Source organism: Rhea americana, unplaced genomic scaffold, assembly GCF_003343005.1.
Source record: "Rhea americana isolate MKP2758 unplaced genomic scaffold, rheAme1 scaffold_141, whole genome shotgun sequence".
Classification (NCBI taxonomy): Eukaryota; Metazoa; Chordata; class Aves; order Rheiformes; family Rheidae; genus Rhea; species Rhea americana.
This window is the reverse complement of record NW_028185495.1, coordinates 1,119,583-1,141,046: the sequence shown is the minus strand read 5'-3', so window position 1 is coordinate 1,141,046 and position 21,464 is coordinate 1,119,583. Positions and strand designations below refer to the sequence as shown.

Below are 21,464 nucleotides of genomic sequence, written 5' to 3'. Positions count from 1 at the left end.
TCGCAGCGGTGTCGCTGGGCGCCTGCGCAGATCTTGCTGCCCTAGAGCCTCACGTCAGCGCGCGCCCTCTCGCCCGCGGACTGCGGTTGGTGGCGCAGGGCGCCGCGGTGCACGCTGGGCGCTGCAGTCCTGGGGGCGCCGGGGCAGGGCCGGGGCGAGGCCGCTTCCCCGCTGACGTTTGCGGGCGGGGCGAAGGCGGTTGCGGGCGCGGCCGTTAGTGGGGTCTCGGCGTGGTCCGGCGCTATGGGGTGGCGGCACCCTCGTGTGCGGGGCAGCTTGCACCTTGACCGGGCCCCGCGGGGGGTTTAACGGTCGGGGTGGAAATACAAAAATATTAACAGAAAAAAAAAAAGCCCTGAAATGACAGAAATTTTGCACAGCTACACCTCATAAAACCTAGTAAGGAACAGAAGCATCGTATCTCCCCTATTAAATTTCCCAGATTTTTTTAAAATACACATTCAAGACTAAGGGATTCCTCTGGTAGGAATTTGTGGAGTGAGGAAGGGTTTAAAATCCAGGCTAAAAAGAGATTTGCAGTTGTGTGGTTTGAAAAAAAAAAGGGGGGGGGGGAAGSGGGGRGAAGGCATTATAAAGGAAAGTAAATGTCAGCAGGCATGACTATTTCTGCTAAGACACTAAAGCAAAAAGAGCCCTGCTTRTATAGAAGTTTGTCTCATTATTCAGCTATTTTTGTCTGTAACACAATGTATTCTTTTTCATACTTTAAAGGCATTGAAGGATTGGTTACTGATTCTAAAATTATTTGATTAAAATTATTTGATTATATGGTATGATTGTGATTACTGACAGTAGCACATGACTTATCTGAAGTAATGGTCTATTCTAGAATAATAAAAATGGGAAATAATTCAGAAGTCTTTTAAAAAAGAGGCAAAAAATACTTAAAGATCTGAAATATACATACACACACACACACACACATATATATATATAATGTGTATATATATATATATATAAAATCAATAGAGACATAAGAAATATCCTGGTGGGAAACTCATTTAGTGTTTCAGGCATCAATCCAGCAGAGTATTAAAGCACTTAAGTTTGCTGGATCAGGCTTTTGCTAAATAGACTAAAGTACATGGATAACGTGTTCTTTCTTCATAGCTTCCAAGCTCTCTGTAAAGGAAACTGGAATGAGGGCAGAATCCCCGTTTAGGTGAAACACGAGCTCTGTGGTCCTGCCCTGATGTATCTTATGGTTGTGCAACTTCATTTTGTTAGAACCAATACCCGTGTACTACATGCAGAACGTGCGTGGCTCTGGCAAGGTATACACTATGAGTAAAAAACACTGAGAATAAAGATTGCTTTGCTCTGGYGCATCTTATTTTCTTGCCTGCATCAGGCCAAAACAATCCATCATCCTGTTGGTTAAGACACCCAAAGTTCTACAGCCAGGAAAAGCAGTGAAAAGCAGTGATAACATACGGCTAAGTCTGGCTTCCAGCCATCTTTGGTAACTTGAGGGCTGGCCTTTTGCAGAAGTCCCAAGTGAAGCTTGAATGCACAGCCCTGATGTACAGAATATCTCAACTGCTCTTCCCCAGTATTCTTTTACTGTACAAAATGATAGTTAATCAACTGCTTTACAAAACCAGAATATGTAGTCTTATCATGGTAGCATAACCTTCTTCCCTGCTGATAGTTATCAAATCAGCAACTTGGCCAATTGTTTCCCCTCATAATACCAGATTAAAAACTTCTAAGAAGCTACTGTGCCAGTCAAGATCACCAGAAACAGGATTATTTCTGGCTCTGCCCCTTTCCTGTGCAGAAATACTCTCTCTTCTGGTGTAGAAGAATGCAGTGGTAAAAAGCCCATCTGTGCCAGTTCTCTGGTTCATGAGAATGTTGCTTTTGCTTAAAAATAAAATAATGTTGTATGACAAGAGACTTTGTTTGTGAAAGCCAGGTCTAACTTGGGCAAAATTAGATATTCTGTGGAGGAAAGGTCTTGTCTGTCCTAGAACTGTGGAGTTCCTGGCATGCATTTGACATTGATAACAAAGCAATGTTTAGCCCTACTAGTATATGATATTGTATAAATAACACTAGCAGAAAATACGCTTCCCTCCACTCCGGGAGAAATAAAGTAAATGTTCAAGCAGTCATAATTGGTGTAGAGCTCTTTACTCCATCCTCACCCCAAGTTCCATAAATGCAGGTTAGAAGCTGTAAGCTGAAAAACAAACATCCTAACTTTACACACTTAGTGTTCAAACAGCATCAGCATATAATGAAATGATATGAGTTCCAGAGTGCCTGGATACTGCCACTTCCCTATAATCGTATGCCACTTAAGCAGACATGGCAAACRTACTGATTATTATTTCTAGCAGGCTACGTGTTGTCACGTTGTCTAATTTTGGGACATTGCAAGGATAAGGGGGAAATTTGCTTAATGCTGTGAATTACCAGCATTCATTAAGAAATTATGAGATGTCAGGCTCCAAGCCTGATCTTGCACTTGCAGGAGTCAATTAGAGCAACATCAAACTGCCATTACATCCACACGTTCATTGCTGCTAAAGCAGATTAAAAAAAAAAATCAGTGACATATCGATGGAGCCTGCATGAATATTTGTCTGTTGCTTGTCATTAATCGGTAATTATTCTGAAGCTATTTTGTCTAGACCCAAGCTTTTCCTACACCAACGATGTACTTTACTAATGACGTTTTAGTTTATTATTGTAATCAGAGAAGTGAGCCCAATTAATTGTTACCTTAAATGCAGAATCTGATTTGGGATTTCAGAATCTAATTGCCAAAYGAATTAATGAACAGAATAAATTTCTGTGGCAGTCTCCATCTGGGGAGTTACTTTTCTCCTATTTGTGTTTTTTCTTTTCTTTTTTTTTTTCTTTTYTTTTTTTTTTCCCTGTCAGAATGTATGTTCAGGCACATCTAATCTCCAGAACACCTATATTTGGGGGCTATCCAACTGTTTAAGATAGGAAGAGCATTTWTTTTCTCTCTGGTACCTTTTTTTCCTCTCTGAAGAGTACAGTGGGAGGCCTCATTTGCTTAGAAATTCTGAAATATAAGTAAGTTGAGAAATCCAAGTTGGTATACAATTGGAGGGACTGATTATATGTGGCAGATCTAAGATGTGTTTGGAAGTGAATTTAAAACAGGGTAATAGCATGACATAATGGCCAATAAAAATGGAGTAAAGCAGAATGCTTCCAGGTTGCGACTTGAAAAGGGGTATATTAGGTRGGGTGTCTGTGCTAGTTCAACTGCTCTAAATAATATCAAGTCATAGCTTTCACAAGAGGGTGCCAGAAAAAAAGAAGTCTGCGTTCAGCAAATACGAGTGGTGCTTGGCTCTGTGCCTGGACTTCATGCGAGGTACGTGTGTCCCACTTAGTGGAGCACAGTGCAAAGGTCCTGGAGCAGCAGGGCTTTGGAAGTGCTGTGGCTCCATCAGTGTAGTGCTGCACCTAGACTGGCTAAATAGCCTTTATTTCTCACCTGTGACTTACATGCAGTCTTTCCCAAAGACTGCCTTGCTTCCAGACTGACCTGATGTGCACCACGGTCTACATGTGTTGGGCAGAGYGCCGTATCCTCCTTATCAGCTGCGCTGATGATAGCATGGAGTTATCGAGAGCACTGCAGTGGAAGGTGTAATATCTTCTGAGACGCAGAAAGCTTAAAAGCACATGGAGCAATTCATGGGATTAAAATGTAGCTGACTGAGGGTTTTGGGAAGGAGAGCTCAATTAGATTAGTGAATGTGCTATGTTATCAGGATGCTTCTTTCAGCTACAAGGAATCCAGTAGAACMTGAAGATGTGCTGCTGTGGCAGTTGCTTCATCTAACAAATATCGTGCGTATTATTCAGGTTAGCAATGGTCCGGAGTGGAAAAAATGGTGGGCTCCACCTGAAACAGATTGCATACTACAAACGAACAGGGGAGTATCATCCTACAACATTATCAAGTGAAAGAAGTGGGATCAGAAGAGCAGCCAAAAAATTTGTTTTCAAAGGTAAAAATATTCTCTCAGTCTGCTTTRGAAAATAGATTTTTAGGTGAAGATTTGCTGATATTAAAAAAAGCAAAAAGATGTCTTGCTGTGCAGCATACTCTCTGATCTTCATACACATGCTCTATAAAACAAACAGTCCTGCCTATCCCTTGTTAATMTATAACAATGTTTGCAGAAATAGAAGCTCAACTTGTTTTAGCAGGTTTAGCCCTTAGCAGAAAGGATTTGTGTGTCCATCTGAAAGCTAAACCTTCTTTTAGGTCCTGGGGCAACGTGTAGCAATTGGAATCCGTGATTCAGGGACTTCAAAAAGAGAAGCGCTGATCTGCAGCGATAGGCGAGGACCGTTCGGTCCAGTCCGGGGCGCTCTGTGCGTGGCAGGACGGAAACGCAGGGATGGCTTTGCCATCTGTCGTGCTGCCGTCACTTCAGAGCCTCCCTGCCCTTCCCGGTTTTGTTGTAGGCCTAGGAAGACTGTTTGAAGCACATCAGTCTTTGTGGCCAGATCCCCTCTTTCGGTCCCAGCCAGACTTCCAAGTTTCAACCAGGGGAAGGCAGGGAGGAATTAAAGCTTTGGCTCACAAAGTGAGGTTGCTCCCAGGCAGGCAGTAYGTTCCATTTTATAACACGTATTACTCCCTCTGCTCCCGCCGCCCCCAGCATTAGCTTGTGTTTCAGTGAGATTTCCTGTGGGAACACAATTTGTGTTCTGACTTACCCTGGTGGCAGCTTGATTGCCTTGTATCCAGGTTAACACACTTGTAAACAAATGGCTCAAGGGAAGAAATAATTAAAATATTTGTAAACAAAGAAGCTATTTTTGCACAAAACAAAAATAGTAAATTTTTAAAAATCCATACTGAATCATGCCCAATGTTTTAGTAAACTAAACAACTACAAAAGACTAAGTGCTAGTACATAATTTATTGGTATTTTCTTTCTCMTTTCAGAAAATAAATTGTTCTATGTTGGAAAAGACAGAAAACAAATGCGCTTGGTAATTGTTTCAGATGAAGAGAAGAAAAAGGTGCTTGAGAAATGCCATGAAAATGCTGCAGGCACTCATCACGGCATATCAAGGACACTGACTTTAGTGGAATCTAATTACTACTGGACCTCTGTAACAAATGATGTCAAACAGTGGGTATGGGCTCATAGCTATGGGGTATTATTTTAATGTATTCTTTGTTATAAACATTTTGCAATTCTTTCACAAGATTCATCTCYCTTTTGGGTGACACAAAAATACTGAAATCATGCTTTACCTAACATTTGTTTACAGAAGCTCCTGAGGGACTTAGGAACACAAATTTCATCAGGAAACAGAACAACTTAAGAGTAAAAGAACTTGTACATTTTGAACAATCTGAACTTCACCTGCTTTAACTGAGTCATGTAGGGGTTTGGAAAACCATATTCCACATGAGGGTTTCAAGCCAACATGTATAGTCAGCAAGAGATGTTTTTAAGTTAGGAGCAAGTAAATGCTGTATGTTAGAAACTAAATCATGGATAAATACACAGAATCAGATATCGTGGGTTTGACTTTGATACAACAAGCACTTTTACCACTTGATAATGAGGAAACCCGGGTTTACAATCAAATTTTAAGTGGTAGTCTTGCCAATTCAMAGTGCTTCCTATTTTTTCCTTTTACTGTTTGACCATTTACCTTGCATATTGCCATATACTATCCAATGGTGAGGAGTCACACTGCCCTTCAGTGTGCAGGGAACATTTGGTCTTTGAGAGGGATTTCTCTTGCATGGCCTCTTACATTATCTTTGTTAGGATGCAGTTTACCATCCCCAGTGTGTACACTTGGCCAGAATGGCAGCTGGCAYATACAAGGATGAAAACTGTGTCTGTGCCTTTGAATTAAATATATTTGGAAAAGAAATATCAAATCACTGCTCAGGACAGTTCCTTTTCCTCTTTYATCCAAAGATATATTGACATACTCCCTGGGAAGAATCTGAGCCCTGACCAAAACGTGTGTAAAGGCTGTCCTTTGTGGCCAAGTTATTGTTGCTGTCAGACGGTGCATCACCTGAAAATCTAAATTCTGTGTGCAACAGTAACCTGAACTGAAAGTGAATCTTTGCTTTCAGGTCAGACTTGGGCAAAGAGGTCCTGTCCTGTATTTAAAGATGGTTCGCCAATTCTGTGCATACCAAAAATGCTTATCAGCCACTCTATATACAGTAGAACTAAACTAGGGGRATGAATTGGACTTTTCCTCTTCTGATCCCAAACTGCTGTATAATTCCTTTAATATTTACATATGGTAATGGATATAAATCTAYGCTGTGGACTTGACAGAGCATAGTGCTTTCAGAATGAGGAGAGTTCAGCTACAAACTCTGGTGTGTGTCCTTCTCCTGACTCTTGCTGTTGTTTGTTTGTTTGTTTGTTTTTATCTGGAGACTAAAAAATCTAAGAGTAAAAAATAATTCTAAGAAAAAATGCTAAAATTAATCTGTTTGGTATAGCCAAGTCTGACTTGACTTACAGAGGAATAATGGGGATTTGTATTATTATCCTATTGATYGTTTTAAACCCTCACCATTACTCTTTACTGAGAGCTTCTTCCCTGGTTTCTGCATTAGGTATATGCTTGCCAGCATTGCCAAGTGGCAAAGAATACAACCATCACAACACCCAAGTCACACCCTATCAAAGCGGAGGACCCCTGGGCAGCAGTTACTATAGACCTAATAGGACCTTTCAATGCAACCAACAGAAGCCACAGGTACATCATTATTATGACAGATTTGTTCACAAAATGGACTGTTATCCTGCCACTGTGTGATACTTCAGCAGCTGAAATTGCTAAGGCAATCATAAGTGTGTTTTTCTTATATGGACCACCTCAAAAAATGCCTATTGATCAAGGGAAAGAGCTTGTTCATCAGGTAAGTGTTTACTTGGATGATTTCTTTTTTTTCAAAAAAAGTACAGTTTTGCTTGTATTACATTTTAGACCATTCTTGGAAAAAAAACCTGTAAATRCAGTACATGAATCTTTTTCTTTCCTCTAAAAATAATTAAAGTCAACATGAAAATGACAAATCAATTATTTGTACTTGTAACATTGTGTAACATTTCTCAGGGAGTTATTCACTGAATGAAGAATAAAAGCAAAATAACTTCTCAAAGGCCATAGTCCAGGCTTTGTCACTCAGTAGAACTGGCACAGGCTTTCACTCTTGAACACTTTGCTGTACTTGATCTATTCATATTACATTGGCCCATGTAATAGACAGACTGATGTCAAAAATACACTAAGATATAGTGATTCTGAAGAACTTTACACTTAATCCTCTSATAAATAGCAATGATAATGATGAAATAGCAATAGAAGAGACTATGATATGGAGGAAATTGAGTGGCAAAACTATTTAGAAACCAWCACTTGCTGGCTCCTAAGCCATACTTTCACTCTTAAATTTGGACTCTTCTGTGAGTATAGGTATATAAGACTTCATGATCTCAATAGAGGAGTGGAAAATGGTACTGAATTAGTTTACTAGAACTGTGATATAGAACAAGGAAACATTCAATAATTATGTTCTTCTTTTTTTAAAGATAAACAAAGAACTGTTTGCACGCTTTGGAATGAAACAAATAGTATTGTCTTATCCTCACACAGATGATGTAAATGAAAGAACAGGCAAGACAATCAAAGTTTTCCTAAACAAATACTGCACAGAGCATCCAAATGATTGGGATGAACATTTATCTGCTATTGCCTATGCTTTTAATTTGACTAATGCGGTATGTGAATGCTCTTCCTCTTTTGATGAGAGTTGGGATTGAAGTCCCCAGAAGTACCTGCAAAGCTATATGCTAAATGTGCTTGCTTTTTTGCTCTCGCCTAAATAGGAGCCAGATCAAAGCACCCCATATTTCCAGATGTTTAATCGTAACCCATATGTGGTTGASTCAACAAATGTGTGTGTGGAAGGGGAAGACAGTATGTTTGCCAAAATATTTGAAGCAACTAAAAAAGCCAATCAAGCACTGGAGGAAGAGAAAACCGCAGACTGTCAGGTAAATATTATATATTCAAATATATAGGCAAGAAGCCTGAACAGGCATAAGAGAGAAAGATTTGAAATTTGAATGGAAATTTGAAAATTGAATTTGAAATGTAAAGCAAAATAAACYTTTTAGAAGAGTGAGGGTTTTTTCCTCACCATGTGATCCCTGGATCCCAGTGTACATGTGCACATGTGTATGTGAAAAGAATAATAATAATAATAAAAAAAAAAGGAGTTTTTCTTCTTTTGCCAGGATGTTCAGGTTTTGCTTAAAGGTCTGTGTATCAAAGGAAGTTTAAAGCCATGGCCTGTGGAGTGTTGATTTAGAACATGAAGATAGATAAAATCAATTTCTTGAAAGCTTTTCTATTTCACATGCTATGAATTACACATAACCAATGTGCTTCTGCATGATTATTCGATATTAGAAAAATACATCGCTGCTCTTAGGAAAAGAAAATAGAATTCCTTTGTTTCTTCTTGCAGATGGTGAAAATCACTTCAGATGAACAGAAAATCAGAAACAAGATTACTGTCAAAAGGAAGCCAAAACAGTTAAATCCCCTTCGCCTTAAAGTTGGGCATGAAGTCCTCAGACAAAGAAAAAACTGGTGGAAGGATGGTCGTTTCCAGTCAGAATGGGTTGGACCTTGTATTATAGATTATATCACGGATAATGGCTGTGCAATATTAAGAGATGCCACAGGATCCAGGTTGAAAAGACCCATAAAAATGTCTCACCTTAAGCCGTACATAAGAGCATCCAGTGAAAAAGGTATGCATGTATGTACAAATATATATACACTTAAGTTTTTCTGTCACKCCTTGGTATTAGGTGAGATCATGTACTTCACCTTGTATGAACAAGTATCACTCACCAGTGTGAATTACAAGGACACAGGATAATAGTGTAATCTCATAAGGAGAGCAGCGAGCATGACTAACTTGAAACCTATGCAGAGCTAATGAGTCATATTTAAAGTCTCTTTAAAAATAGCTGCCATTAAAATTGCCTCTACTGTGTGGTTTGGCCCTATACATGCTGGCTGGTANAAAAAAAAAAAAAAAAAAAAAAAAAAAAAAAAAAAAAAAAAAAAAACATGCTAAAAGTAGAGCTAGCCTGAACTGTACTCAAAGATTGTTCTCTCTCTTCCTGGCTTGATGTAGGTGGGAGAAAAACGTTAGGATTCACCTTTCTTTTTCTTGTGCAGCGGAAACCTATTTTTTTCCCCTTAGTCTGACAAGTGCAGATGGTGCATGTTTACATCCCCCCCCTTATTTTTTTAAATGACAACAAACTACCTTCTAAAACCTTTAAATACAAAGACTGCTTCAGAGAACTGATTTTGGGAGAGTTGATTTTGAAGTGTGGTACTGAAAAGATAAATATGCTTCTCTTATTGCAGTAAATAAAATTACTATACTCAGAAGCAGGATTTCTAGAAATTCCCAAACGCTTGTAAAATCAGTTGCCACTCTTTCCCTTACATATTCTATCCCTTTTTTCAATAGTGGCAAAATTTTAATCAAAATTTTAATCATTTAAAATATTTTTAATTCAAAATGAATTWAAATTTAAAATTTAATCAATTTTAAAATCCAAAAATAGCAGCCATTTCTTTTCTACTAATGCTATTTTTAAGTAACTTCAGACGTTTAGAAAAAAATTATTAGCTCAGTGTTTGGAAGACCTCTGTCACAGGATGAACTACATCTTGGTTTAGGATCCTTGCAAAAAAAGCAGACCAATTTTCTCCTGTGAGAGGTGCGGTTAAGCTTTAGTTCTTGAAAATGTATTATTTGCACTGGAATGGTCATCTCTTCCATTATCTCTTAAAACTTGAGGAATCTGCAAAGTTAAAACTAATTTTGGAACTTAATAGGAGAAGCTGATATATTTGCCAGTTGTCAGTCTCCRTTACGGATTACACAGCCAAGACACCAATTTTACATCATTTCTTTTGGACAACACTCTTACTGTTAGACAATCACTTTCCGGTTTTCAGTTTTTTATAGAATTACAGAGCCATAAAGAGAAAGTTATGTGCATAATTTCGTGAGTGCAGATACCACCTCTAATTTCCAACTATTATGATGACTTTAGTAATGCGAATCACAGCATAAACAAGTTTAGTCCAGATATTTTTGTAGGATTAGAGTCTAATATGTTCACTAGTATCTACTGCAGAAGCTGTAAGTAAATGTACATTTTCTTCCCCTTTCCCAACAAGTGATTAAAGATTAGTTGTCTGATACAGGCAGAAAACTCAATAGATTATAAATATTTACAAAGCTTAAAATTCTAGATTGATGTTCATACATATTTAAATTGTGGAGGAAGTAAACCAAGCTTTGCTGAAGTAATTGTCAGCCTTTATCAAATGGCATAACAGAATTCAAGAAAGAAAGCATTATTTCATTTGAATAAGACAAGGAGAACCTGGCAGTGAATGACAGCTTTTTTCCTCCAGAAGGAAAGATGCATGTCTTTGTTATAAAGAACTTCTCTGTATTAGCAAGGGTAGATTTTTTTTTTTTCCTTGTCTGTCTTATTTACTGTAACGACTACTGTGGCCTAACAGTCTGTTGCCTATCCCTTTGCATAACCTGGAATGGGAAGAAAACACTTGCAGTGCTTTCTGTGAAATAAATGTGAAAAGATGCATTCTCCTTACCAAATTTAAAGCTCTTGTCAGTACTTTGCTTACACATGCGGTTTTGGAGCAGCACATCTCCTGTACATCATACTTTCAAAGTGTGTCTTGCTTTTTTGAATAAAGACAAAGCCTGAAAATGCCGTCCTCATTTTTCAGGTAGGAAAGACTGATTCGAAGGTAAGAAAGAGCTACTAGTAGCATTTTTTTTCCATAACCTAGTCTAAAAGTGAATCCTGAGTCAATGTACTGGCAGAGCTCTTGGTATAGGCATTGCAGATTCAGAATCTGGGTAAACCTGGATTGCTTGCTACCTGGCTAACTCCACAGCTAGGCAGAGGTTCCAGGACACCTTAAATCACACTTACACATTTGTCTGAAGCAGTATTTTTCTTGATTGAATGTGGGTTAGTTTAATATTAAACTCTGTGTCAGTGCTTAAATGTTTCAGGAGTGCAAACAGGCAGATTTAGGACACATCTATTGAGAAACATAGCCAGAGAAGTGCAGAATCTGCTCCCACAAAGGTACCTCTTTGAACCTATATCTCAAAGGAATTTGTAGCCCCATATATCTATATGTACATACCTGCTGAATGGCTCTTCTGATTTAACAGAATACCTCATTTTACCCTATGGTCCTCCTGTGAGCAAGAAAACAGGCCCTAACATCAACTTCCAACAGAAGAAAATTTTAACCTATCTAACAATCTAATTTGACAGGTCAGACTATTTTCATTATATTGGAACTCACTTGCAACAAATCAAACACTTCAACACCTATCAGATAGAAGAAATGCCTAGTAGTACTATACAGTAACAATCAACATTGTTGTCTCTAATTTCTAAAAAAACTGTGTTGTTGACGCATGCAGTTCATAATTTTGTTTCTTAATTTCTAAAAAATAACTGTTGCTCTGAGACTTTCTAGCAGGAGTCTGGAGTAGCTACATTTTCCTGTGTGGGGTGCACAGAATAAAAGCAGCTACATATCCATTCATTCAAGGTATTAGTTCAGAAGGTGACTGTGATAGACCTGAAACTAGTTTATTAACATTGCAAAGAAAAGCACTGCAAGCACTATTTTGTGGATGTACCAGATGTAACTGAACATTTGATGCTTAGTGAAATTAGGAAATCTACTAGAGTGCTGTCACTCAAACATTCCTGCCTTACTGAAATTGCTTTGAAAGTAAGTTAACACCTCACTAGCATTTTGTTTGTGCTTAAGCACATCGATGACTTTTACTGAACTAGAAACATCTGCTTTAAAAGGTACTTTTCTTTTACAGACAACCATTACTTCTTACAAGGTGCAATAGTTGTTGACCACGACTATATTGGCTCTTCTGAAAGATCATATAATCCATGCCAGAAAGAACCCATTATTGAAGGGGAAATAAGTGACTATGCAAGAGGTGGCACGTCTGCTGTGCAAATACCACCTTCAGCCGGCAAAGACCAAGAATCAACGGAGTGTAAACATCAGTCTGAGCTGACGAAAGATCATAGCATTGAATCAAACAACGCAAATCAAGACCAGTGGCCTTCACCTTGCTGGACACTTCAGACCAAGATAGAGGATACTTAGGCAAATAATTGCACATCATTTCAGGGCAAACAGCTTTGAATTTTTGTGGCAAACTGAAGCAGTTTTAACAGCTCCAAGTTCCTCAGACAAATTCCCTTCACTACTGTGTGTATTTAAGAATACTGCAGATGTCCAGTAGTTAGTTGRTATGGGCATTAAGAAGCAATCACCGTGTTTTAAGAAATATGGTTACAGCCTAGAAAAAGCATGTTACCACCAGGCAGTTGAATTACAGTATGTTTGCAGAACAGCAKTGTGACTCAACCTCACTGTTTATTGTCTCAGGATGCATCACACCATTTCATTCTGATGATGACCTTTTCATCCTCAGATGACTCATTCCTAACATGCACAGATATTGTGAGATGAATGTAATCTAAGCAATTTAACACAGATTTTGCCTCCAGTCTAGGAASGTAAAGAAGCTCATGTCCTCCTTTCTTTTGTTATAAATCTGTTACCTGTTCTTTCTGAGAAGCTACAAACTCTGACCTTTACAGCTTTYATTCTCTAGTTTAGCCCACAGCCTCAAGATCTCACAGAACAGTAAAGCTGTCAAAATCAAGTACAGGTAATGTTCTGCATATGAAACAGCAAGGCCTGCAGCAGCTCCCTGCTCATCAAAACTCTACTAGGGAAAGCAATTTTTGTGTCTCAAGCAAGTCAAAATCTTAAGGGTGCTCTGCATTTACTTGTGCTCTCTTCATAAGTCTGTTTTCCCTTATTGTTATTTCACAAAGCTACAACAGAGTTGGAGGATAATTCTTCTCCCACTGACTGTGCTGTAGGAAGGGTGAAGGGCTGATGTTACTTATTCTCTGAATTCCTTGACTAAGTTACTATTGGCCTGGCCCTCCTGCTAAGAGGACTGCATCTCAAAGTAAGAGCAAAATTTATCTACTGTTAAAGTCAATTGAACAGTAATTGATGAGAGCAAGAATTTTCAGTTAATCTTAAAAAGACTTAGTCCTCAAGGCTGTTTAGATATGAATTTCTATACACACATGTGTTATGGTTTGGCCTATCATAGGCCAAGCCTGTGTAAGAAAAGAGCTCAGTATTACCATTCTATTCGCAGATCCCATCCTAAAATGCCTTTGAAAAAAGTACTTAAGAAAGTATGTTGTGTCTGCCAAAAGTCTAGTCCTACGTATGCATTTTTTCCCCACTGAGACAGTGTTTCAGAAAGAATGCATCTAGCAAAGATGGTTGGCAAAGTCTCCTAACTGGTTCCTGCTATATGTCAACTCCACCAAACACAAAGATGAACAAGGTTTSTGTTATTCATTGACAAATATGCTCAAGCTTAAAAGCCCATCTTTATACAAAATGCTTTTGCCCACCCAGGCTATAGTCTCCTCTGAGGCAAGTGGTCTTTATAATGATTCTTCTAATGCAGTTGAGCAAGTAAGTGGGCTTGGTGAAATACATATTTCTTACTTAGAGGAAAAAAAAAAGACAATTTTTGTCAACAAATTCCATCAAACAACATTCTTTTAAACTATATTTAAAAYGAAAAAGACAAATAATGTATGCTTGTAAGTAGGAAATAGCTGGTAATTGTGAACAATGGTCTGTCTTACCTTGATTTTCTTCTGTAGTGAGCTGTGAGATCAGATAATAGTTTTCTCCAGGAATACTGATTTAAAGATCTTCCATTTGGGAGCTGTGGCAAGATCCACAAGCTCAGGAGGTACATGGCATGGTAATGACAGGGCATGGTAATGACCTGGCAGGTAATCTTACTACCCTAATCCTTCTTAGCAGAGGTGCCGATTCTTTGAGCCAAACCTCCTGCTCCCTATAAACCTTTAACTCTTTCATTGGGATTGCTACCCCAGGTGACATCTTCTGATAGGCTGGACTTGTTAAAACTTCTTAGTCATGACTGTCTAATAGTGTATCTTTAGCACAAACTGGCATGGCCATTTCAAGCTAAAACGTGGGTTCTTTCAGAGTCAGAGATAAAATCAGATAGAGCTTAAGGGAGCTGTCTCCAAGATGCCCTTCAGCTCTGTTAGAGCAATAAAAGACTACTGCATATGTTTTTTTTTTTTTGCAACTGATCACTTCCTTATTCACACACASTACAATGAAACTGTAATGCAGAGCAGGGTGGAGGGATGGAGAAGCTCTAACATAATATAAATGATGTGTGCTTCTTACAGCTACACTGTCAGAGAGAAAGAAACACTAAACTGACTATGGAATAGGAAAAAAATTAACAGACTGTGTAACACTAAGGCTCCTAATAATTGTGATCTACTACATTAACAGGCAAGCATTAGTACCTCTTCAGTTCACCTAAATGCACATAAAAGGTTTATATAAAAGATAATATACAGGGGATTCAAATTAATGATGCCAAAAACCACTAGGAGGAAAAGTGGAAGAAATAAAAAACAACAGTAGGTAATTTGAGAAGTTACAAGCAGCACAATGTGTTCAGGGAAGCTCACAGGAACCCCTCAAGCCCTTGCCATAGCTTGGCATTGCTCAGTGGCTGCTCATGACGGTTGGTGACAAACCTGTMTTATTCTAGTTTGTATAGGTTTGATTTATGATGGGACAACAGCAAAAGACCAMTTCTCTTAACAAAAAGTTTTGGAAATTAGAGTAGAGTTTGTGCCCCCTTGTGGTGTGTTGCTTAGAGAAGAGGTACAGCATGGAAGAAAAAGTGCAAGTTTACTTACACCTCCCAGCATAGAAATACCTTTCACCCTTTGGGTTTGCTAGAGGTATTACCTCTGCAAAAGGTATTACCTTGGGTTTGCTAAAGGTATTACCTCTCTGGTATTACCAGGTCTTAGTCAGATGAAAAGCGTGCCCCCAAAACACTTGCCTCTGGTGAAAAGCCTCTGTACAACCCCTGGGGGGAGAGGATGGGGTCAGTATGGAGTAAAAAACACAACTCTCTTATTTGGCTACTTTCTGAACTTTTGTGTAGTGCTTACCCGTTCTGTGCTAGTGTGATTTTGCGTTTCAGGTTAGGCAAACTATAATATTTTAAAGTTTCTCCCTATTTCCTCATAGAACTGAATGTTCCCTGCTGGAGGACAGTGATGAGTCATGATTTGCTTTTCACAGCAAGCAGTTAACAAATATTCTGGAAATGTCACTGTTGAGGACCAGATGAGTTTTTTCATTTACTTGTTTGGGTGCAACGTCCATATCAATGTCATCTTTTGCAGCAGAGATCATTATTTTAATGATCTAGCATCAAAACATGTTCCCACAGTAAACTTCTTAGCATTTTCAAAATGATAATGGATTTTTTTCTTTCTTGGAAATGGAGTGAARGCTTTCAATTAATTTATTAGACTAGCTAAAAATAAAACATGCAACTTCTAGAATCCCACCAGGCAGTGGAAACTCAGTAAGGCACATCAACAGCTGTCATCTGTTGGCCTAACCTGAGCACACGCTGCCTGTCTCTTATTTCAGCAGAAGGAGATGTCATTATTGTTAAAAGTCACTGAGACCAGATGCTGTTTTAAATTAAAGGGTAAAACTCATATGAACAAACAGGATTTAGCAATGTCTTCAGGGMAATGGGTATTACACTGTTCTACCCATATTAATACCCCTGCTAGCCTACTGTGGAAACTTTGATACTCAGGTCCTGCAGACATTTGGGAAGAAGAACAGTACCAAACAAGCTTTAATTTGAAAAGGAAGCCTCAACTAGAGAGGTAGCAGCAAACTAGACAGTAACTTAATTTTAAAACATTTGATTCAGCAGCTGTTAATCCTGAGAGATGCATTCCCCAGTCAGTCCTCCCTTCCTCCTGAGTACTTGTACRGAGATGCATACTACATTTGCAAGCACAGAACAGCAGACTCAGGTTGCCTAAGCTGCCTATTAATTTGTCCCACYGTAATGGGCATTACTGCAGGCCTTGAGGATAGATTCTCACTTCTTTCTTCCCACAGGGCTCCTGGCTGCAGTTGGGTGCAGCCGTGCTGCCCGTGTTGTACCACAACATGGTACAGTGAAGAAGGGGTCTGCAGGGAGCCTGCCACGTTGACGGCAGAAACAGGCACGCCATAAAAACAAGCCAGGAAGATTCAAGGTTGTAGGAAAAACATCATTCAGAGTCTACCAGGCAATGTTGCCCTGCTACAGATTTTCCTTGCAGTGCATCACAAGTCACTTGGATAAGGCCTTTCATAACTTACCAGTTGTTAATTGTAAGGGTGTTTTCTGACTGTTTGATTTGAATCTCTGAGCTTTGATCAGCAAAACTGGAGTAGTCAGAGCTGCAGCTGATGGCAGGAACTGCCTCGAACATATCATAGAATCATAGACTGGTAAGGTTGGAAGGGACCTCTGGAGATCATCTAGTCCAACCCTCAGCATAGCCCATACGGGGATTGACCCCGCGACCTTGGCATCAGCAGCATCACACTCTAACCAACTGATACGAAGTAATATTTAAGACTAAGTGGGTTCAAAAGAATAAATCAGATTTCACAAACTCAGTACTCCAAGTTAGTTGATGCTTCCGACAATTTATACTTGAAATCTCTTCATGCCTCACTTCCCTCTTCTGTACAAAGCGAATAGCACTCGTCAGTTCCCAGGCATATTGCAAAATATAAAATACTCACAACTCTACAAAACTGGCAGCATAGCATAGAAAAGGCCACAAGAAAATGAGTTCTATATATAGTGCAGAGTTTCAGCGATATATGGTAAATAATAGATGGGATACCCCATCAASTGGATAAACTGCATTTTGAATGTTCGTGCAGAGACATCTCTCACCACCAACAAATTAAAGATCTTGAAGAGTGGACTAAGTAACAACAGAACAGACTTTAGCAGATGGTTACGGTACTACACTGGTAAACTTAATCCTTTTGTTTCTTAACTTCCAGATGTTTGAATCCACAAACTTGAGGGATTTTCTACTATACAGGTACCTAAAACAGCTTGCACTTAAACCTCACTTCTGCTTCCCTGCTAGTGTGGTCACAGGGTGGCAGTGTCTCCCCGCAGGAGCTTGCTCCGCACACCAGGCACTAACTGAGTCACCCATGGAGACCATGAAAACACAGTACCTGTAGGAAATGCTGCACAATGGCTGTTTTTCCCTAAGTCTTTCTTTGGCAAACAACATTCTCAACAAACGTACTTTAATATTTTGGGACTCATTATATAGTTCTCAGCAATTTTTAGCATGTTAACTAAAAATGTCTGATCTTTATTTAGCACATTTATTTTAAGCCTGCTTATCATCCAACACAAAGTTTTTTGCATTTGACCATTTCAAAACATTTCTGATTTTGTCAGCAGGTTGGATTAGAGCAAGCAGAGAAGGAAAATTCTTTAGAAACAAAGAAGGAGGCAGAGGGAGGATGGTTATGGCCAATACCAGCAGGTTAAGAACAACCCAAAGTGTTCTCTTTCCTGATGGTAGATCTGCCAGTAGGATCTGGGAACAGCTAATTAACTGTTAGTCAGGAAGGAAGCTAGGAAGGATCTTTTAAARCTATCTTTAAAGAGGAAAGTCAGGAAGTTTTCCATGAAACAAGTTAACTTACAGTAAGGAGAGCTGCAGTGTCACAGCTATCGGAGGTGGTGGTGCAAGGCATCGGCTCTGTAAGATAAYAGGACTAATTAACAAAATGTCTTCATGTAGAGAAGTAGGGAGAAATATAATATGTCCAGGTAGATTTCATTCAGAAATAGTACATCCATCTGGCCATCAATTTTGTGATGTTGGCTGCTTGCTTCTTCAGATAGAGAAGAAATTAGTAAAAACTTCGGTGATGGTTTGGGAAACATCAAAACAGAAACTGGAACCAGATGCTAATCATGGGAGTATAAATGCATTTCTGAGAGCCCTGTTTGAAGGCTGCATGGCTGGCCCATCATTTAGGAAATTACATAAAAACAAACTGTGCATTAGRTAACTTTGCTCCATCACTGGCGATTGCTCCAGACACTGGCTATAGCGTTGCAGTGTCCTTAGCACCCTGGTACCTGCTAGTGCTCACTTAAACCTCAGTTGCTCTGAGCAAGGTCTCACATAGAGGTGCCTGGAGAAAAGACATTCCTCCAGTTTGATACGCATGGCACAGTGTCCAATGTGAGACCCAACCACCTCAAGAAAAAATGGCAATGTTGTGGGATTCAGTCCTTTTCATTGCAAATAATTGTTTCTTGAACGGAAGTTTTAGGACACACTACAGCTGAGGAAAACAATCATAAATATGGGTGGTGGGTATCAAAGCACTGTGGAAYGGACCTGAAGTGAGTGGAGAAGGGTTATGCTCTTAAATTTACATGACTGTTAAAGTACCAACTTTATCCTTTTACTGTTATGGCTAAGAGTGTGGGTTGCCTACCTCTCTTTTCTTCTTACATTCTAATTCAAACAAAAGATTTAGATTTAGTTGACAATATTTCCTATTAACARGCTTGTTTGACTGCTATCACTGACTATTTGCTAGGAACAAGAGGTTCTACTGCATCTTCAAAATGATAGCTTTGGCACAGTTCCCTAGGTTTTGTCCCCACATCTCCTGCATCTTTGAAGTTGTACAATGAAACCAGTCAGAACTTTGGTTGCAGAATGGCCTGCCTCAGGTGCAATTAAATAAYAAGAAACTCTAGTAGAAAGGAGCTAAAGAAAGCAGTAGTTCAGAAAAGGTACCTTCAAGGCCAGTAGCATTGAAATTCTAGTGCAACTCCCAGATTGCCTCCCATGCACCCTTCCTCCCACACACCTCTCCAAATGCTTGTGTAGCAAAGCCAGCTGGATGCTCCTTTTGGTTTTCCATCCACAGTGTCCAGGAGCAAGGAGTTTACAGTTTTTGCTTGGCTAAGTAGCTGTCTTTGCAGATTGAAAATCCTCTTCTATGCTGTTAGCTCCCCTCTTTTCTTCTGTCACTAATGTTTAGCTCTGCACTAAATTTTCTCAGGAATTGGAGAGCAGCTCCAAAGTCTAGAAGACCTAGATCGAGAAATAATTTCCCCATTTTTGGTTGCATCAAATAATAATTACAAGAATCCAAACAAACTGTCCAATGTGTCATAACACACTATGTCAGAACTGTGTCTTAATGTACAAATAAATACAGTTACTGTTGAGTAGCTCCGTGGTGACCCCCCCCAAACTGTATTGCTAATACACAAGTAGTATAGTTCACACACATGTATTTCAATGGCAAGGCAGAAATCCCTGCTCTGTACTGTGACCCACACTTAATCCTAACACCCTATAGCATGACAGACACAACTGACCTAAAAGTTCTGACACAAGTAAATAAAGCTTTGGCAAGCAAAAAACTGCTGCAACTTACTGTATTGATCTATAAATCTTCATTAACTACTACAGTGCACCGCTTAATTAGAAAACTCTACTTAATCAAGATGCTTCCCAAGGAATCATTTTATACGTAATGATACTTATGGCAAGGACAGCTGCTTAATTGGGACGGTAATTTCATTTAATTGGGACACCTTCAGATGACTTAGTTTCGCTTAGGCCTGCACACGTTAGAGTTCAGTTTGTTCCCCTCATGGCGTTTGGCAGCTGTCTTGGGCTGCCCTCCTACATAGCTGCTTCAGAGCGAGCTCCTGAGAACTGCCCGTCGCTGCTGACCAAGGATAGCAGCCACCTTCCTGCCACCTGGGAGACTTCCAGTACGGCAGATCGTTCAAAATGGGGAGATGCTCAATATAACAGCCACCAAAGGGAAAGATTTTTAGCTATGTTATCAGCTTAATTTTAAGCCCTATTGTAAAGGCTGRACATTTTCATTAATTTCTTCCAGCTCATAGAGGCTTGAGAGAAGATTTTTAATTAGCAATCCTTGAAAGTTAGTGTCATGACTTTTAAATCTTAAAATGGGCAATTAAATGTTTTTCTTTGGTAAAATTACTATAACTAAAATACATTTGCTCTGAATCCACCAAATAACTASCATTCAACATTTAATACGTAAATAACAATATTAGCATATAACCTGCTGAGATACAGGATGGTCTACCAGCTTATTAAAATTAGAGCTATAAGAAAAGAAAGCAGCAAATTTTCTATTGCATTATGAAGTAACTGGTAGATTATACTTTAAAATGCAGCTTTGATAAGAGTAGGAGATAAAGAACATTCAGTGCCTTCAAGCATGYGCAGGTGTTCTGCCATCCTACCCATGTGAAAATAGAGCATACGACCTTCCTCCGGAGGAACCGAAGCGCATTGCCTGCTGCTGGAAAGCAGTTGGTTGCCACTCAATCCAGTTGTCTCCCCATGGCTTCTTGCAGAGTCCAACCTCTGAATCCTAGAGAGCAGGGACCATGATTAATGCTGAATTAGTCTGTCTTAGCTTGTATTTACAATTAAACTGTGTTCAGCTCCTCCTATCATCAGCAGAGCAGTATTTTTAGTGGAAACTAGGATCAAGGAAAGGAGGAAGGAGGCAGCTGCCCTTAATCTTCATTGACCTGGTMCAGTGGAAGCAGAACAGCCAACATCACATGGACAGACCATGAGCTACTCAAATGCTAGAAACATCCATCCTCACTGATCGCGTCTGACAAAAGCCTATGATCCTACAGAGCCGATGCCCCGCACCACCACCTCCGATAGCWGTGACACTGCAGCTTTCCTTACTGTAAGTTAACTGGTCTCATGGAAAACTTCCTGTAGAGCGGCTTCCCTCTTTAAAGATAGCTTTAAAAGATCCTTCCTAGCTTCCTTCCTAACTAACAAGGCAATTAAGTCCATAACTAAAAATAACACTTGCCTTCCCCCCCCAACACACACAAATGAGACAGAAGCAGGATGTTTTCACTGCACCCCTAGGAAAAACATAAATCAGCTGGAAAGAACTTAGAATATGAGCTAATTACAAAAAAATCAGGAAACAGAATCTGTACTCCAGCATTTTAGAAAGCTATCCAGAAGATTTTGCTATTCTTGAGAAATAACAACCTGCCAAGGATTAAGTTTTGTTCCAAAGAGGGGAGTTATAAAAATCTTGCTGGTTGGAGAAGGAATCTTATCCTTTCCTCTAGTATCCCTGCCCTTCTTCCCTAAAAATCCACCCGCCAAAACCCACTGCCCACCTGCCAAAAACAAACCCCCAAACCTATTTTTCCAGCTCTCCTTTCAACACTAGCAATAGCCTGTTAAACACCTGCA

At 39.4% G+C, this 21,464-nt stretch overlaps 1 protein-coding gene across 2 annotated transcripts; it reads left to right on the top strand.

The window, feature by feature from the left end:
* Positions 1–3,879: 3,879 nt before the first annotated feature.
* GIN1 (gypsy retrotransposon integrase 1) lies at positions 3,880–15,459 on the top strand. 2 transcript variants are annotated; one of them, XM_085298764.1, is made up of 7 exons: positions 3,880–4,022; positions 4,973–5,166; positions 6,632–6,937; positions 7,611–7,799; positions 7,908–8,075; positions 8,552–8,840; positions 12,011–15,459. In XM_085298764.1, exons 1-7 carry the CDS (start codon positions 3,884–3,886, stop codon positions 12,307–12,309), a joined length of 1,584 nt encoding a protein of 527 aa, XP_085154890.1. In that variant the 5' UTR covers positions 3,880–3,883; the 3' UTR covers positions 12,310–15,459. The 2 variants fall into 2 exon arrangements, with proteins under 2 accessions (XP_085154890.1, XP_085154891.1); XM_085298765.1 differs by having other exon boundaries at positions 8,552–8,848; positions 12,011–12,120.
* The last annotated feature ends 6,005 nt before the right edge of the window (positions 15,460–21,464 follow it).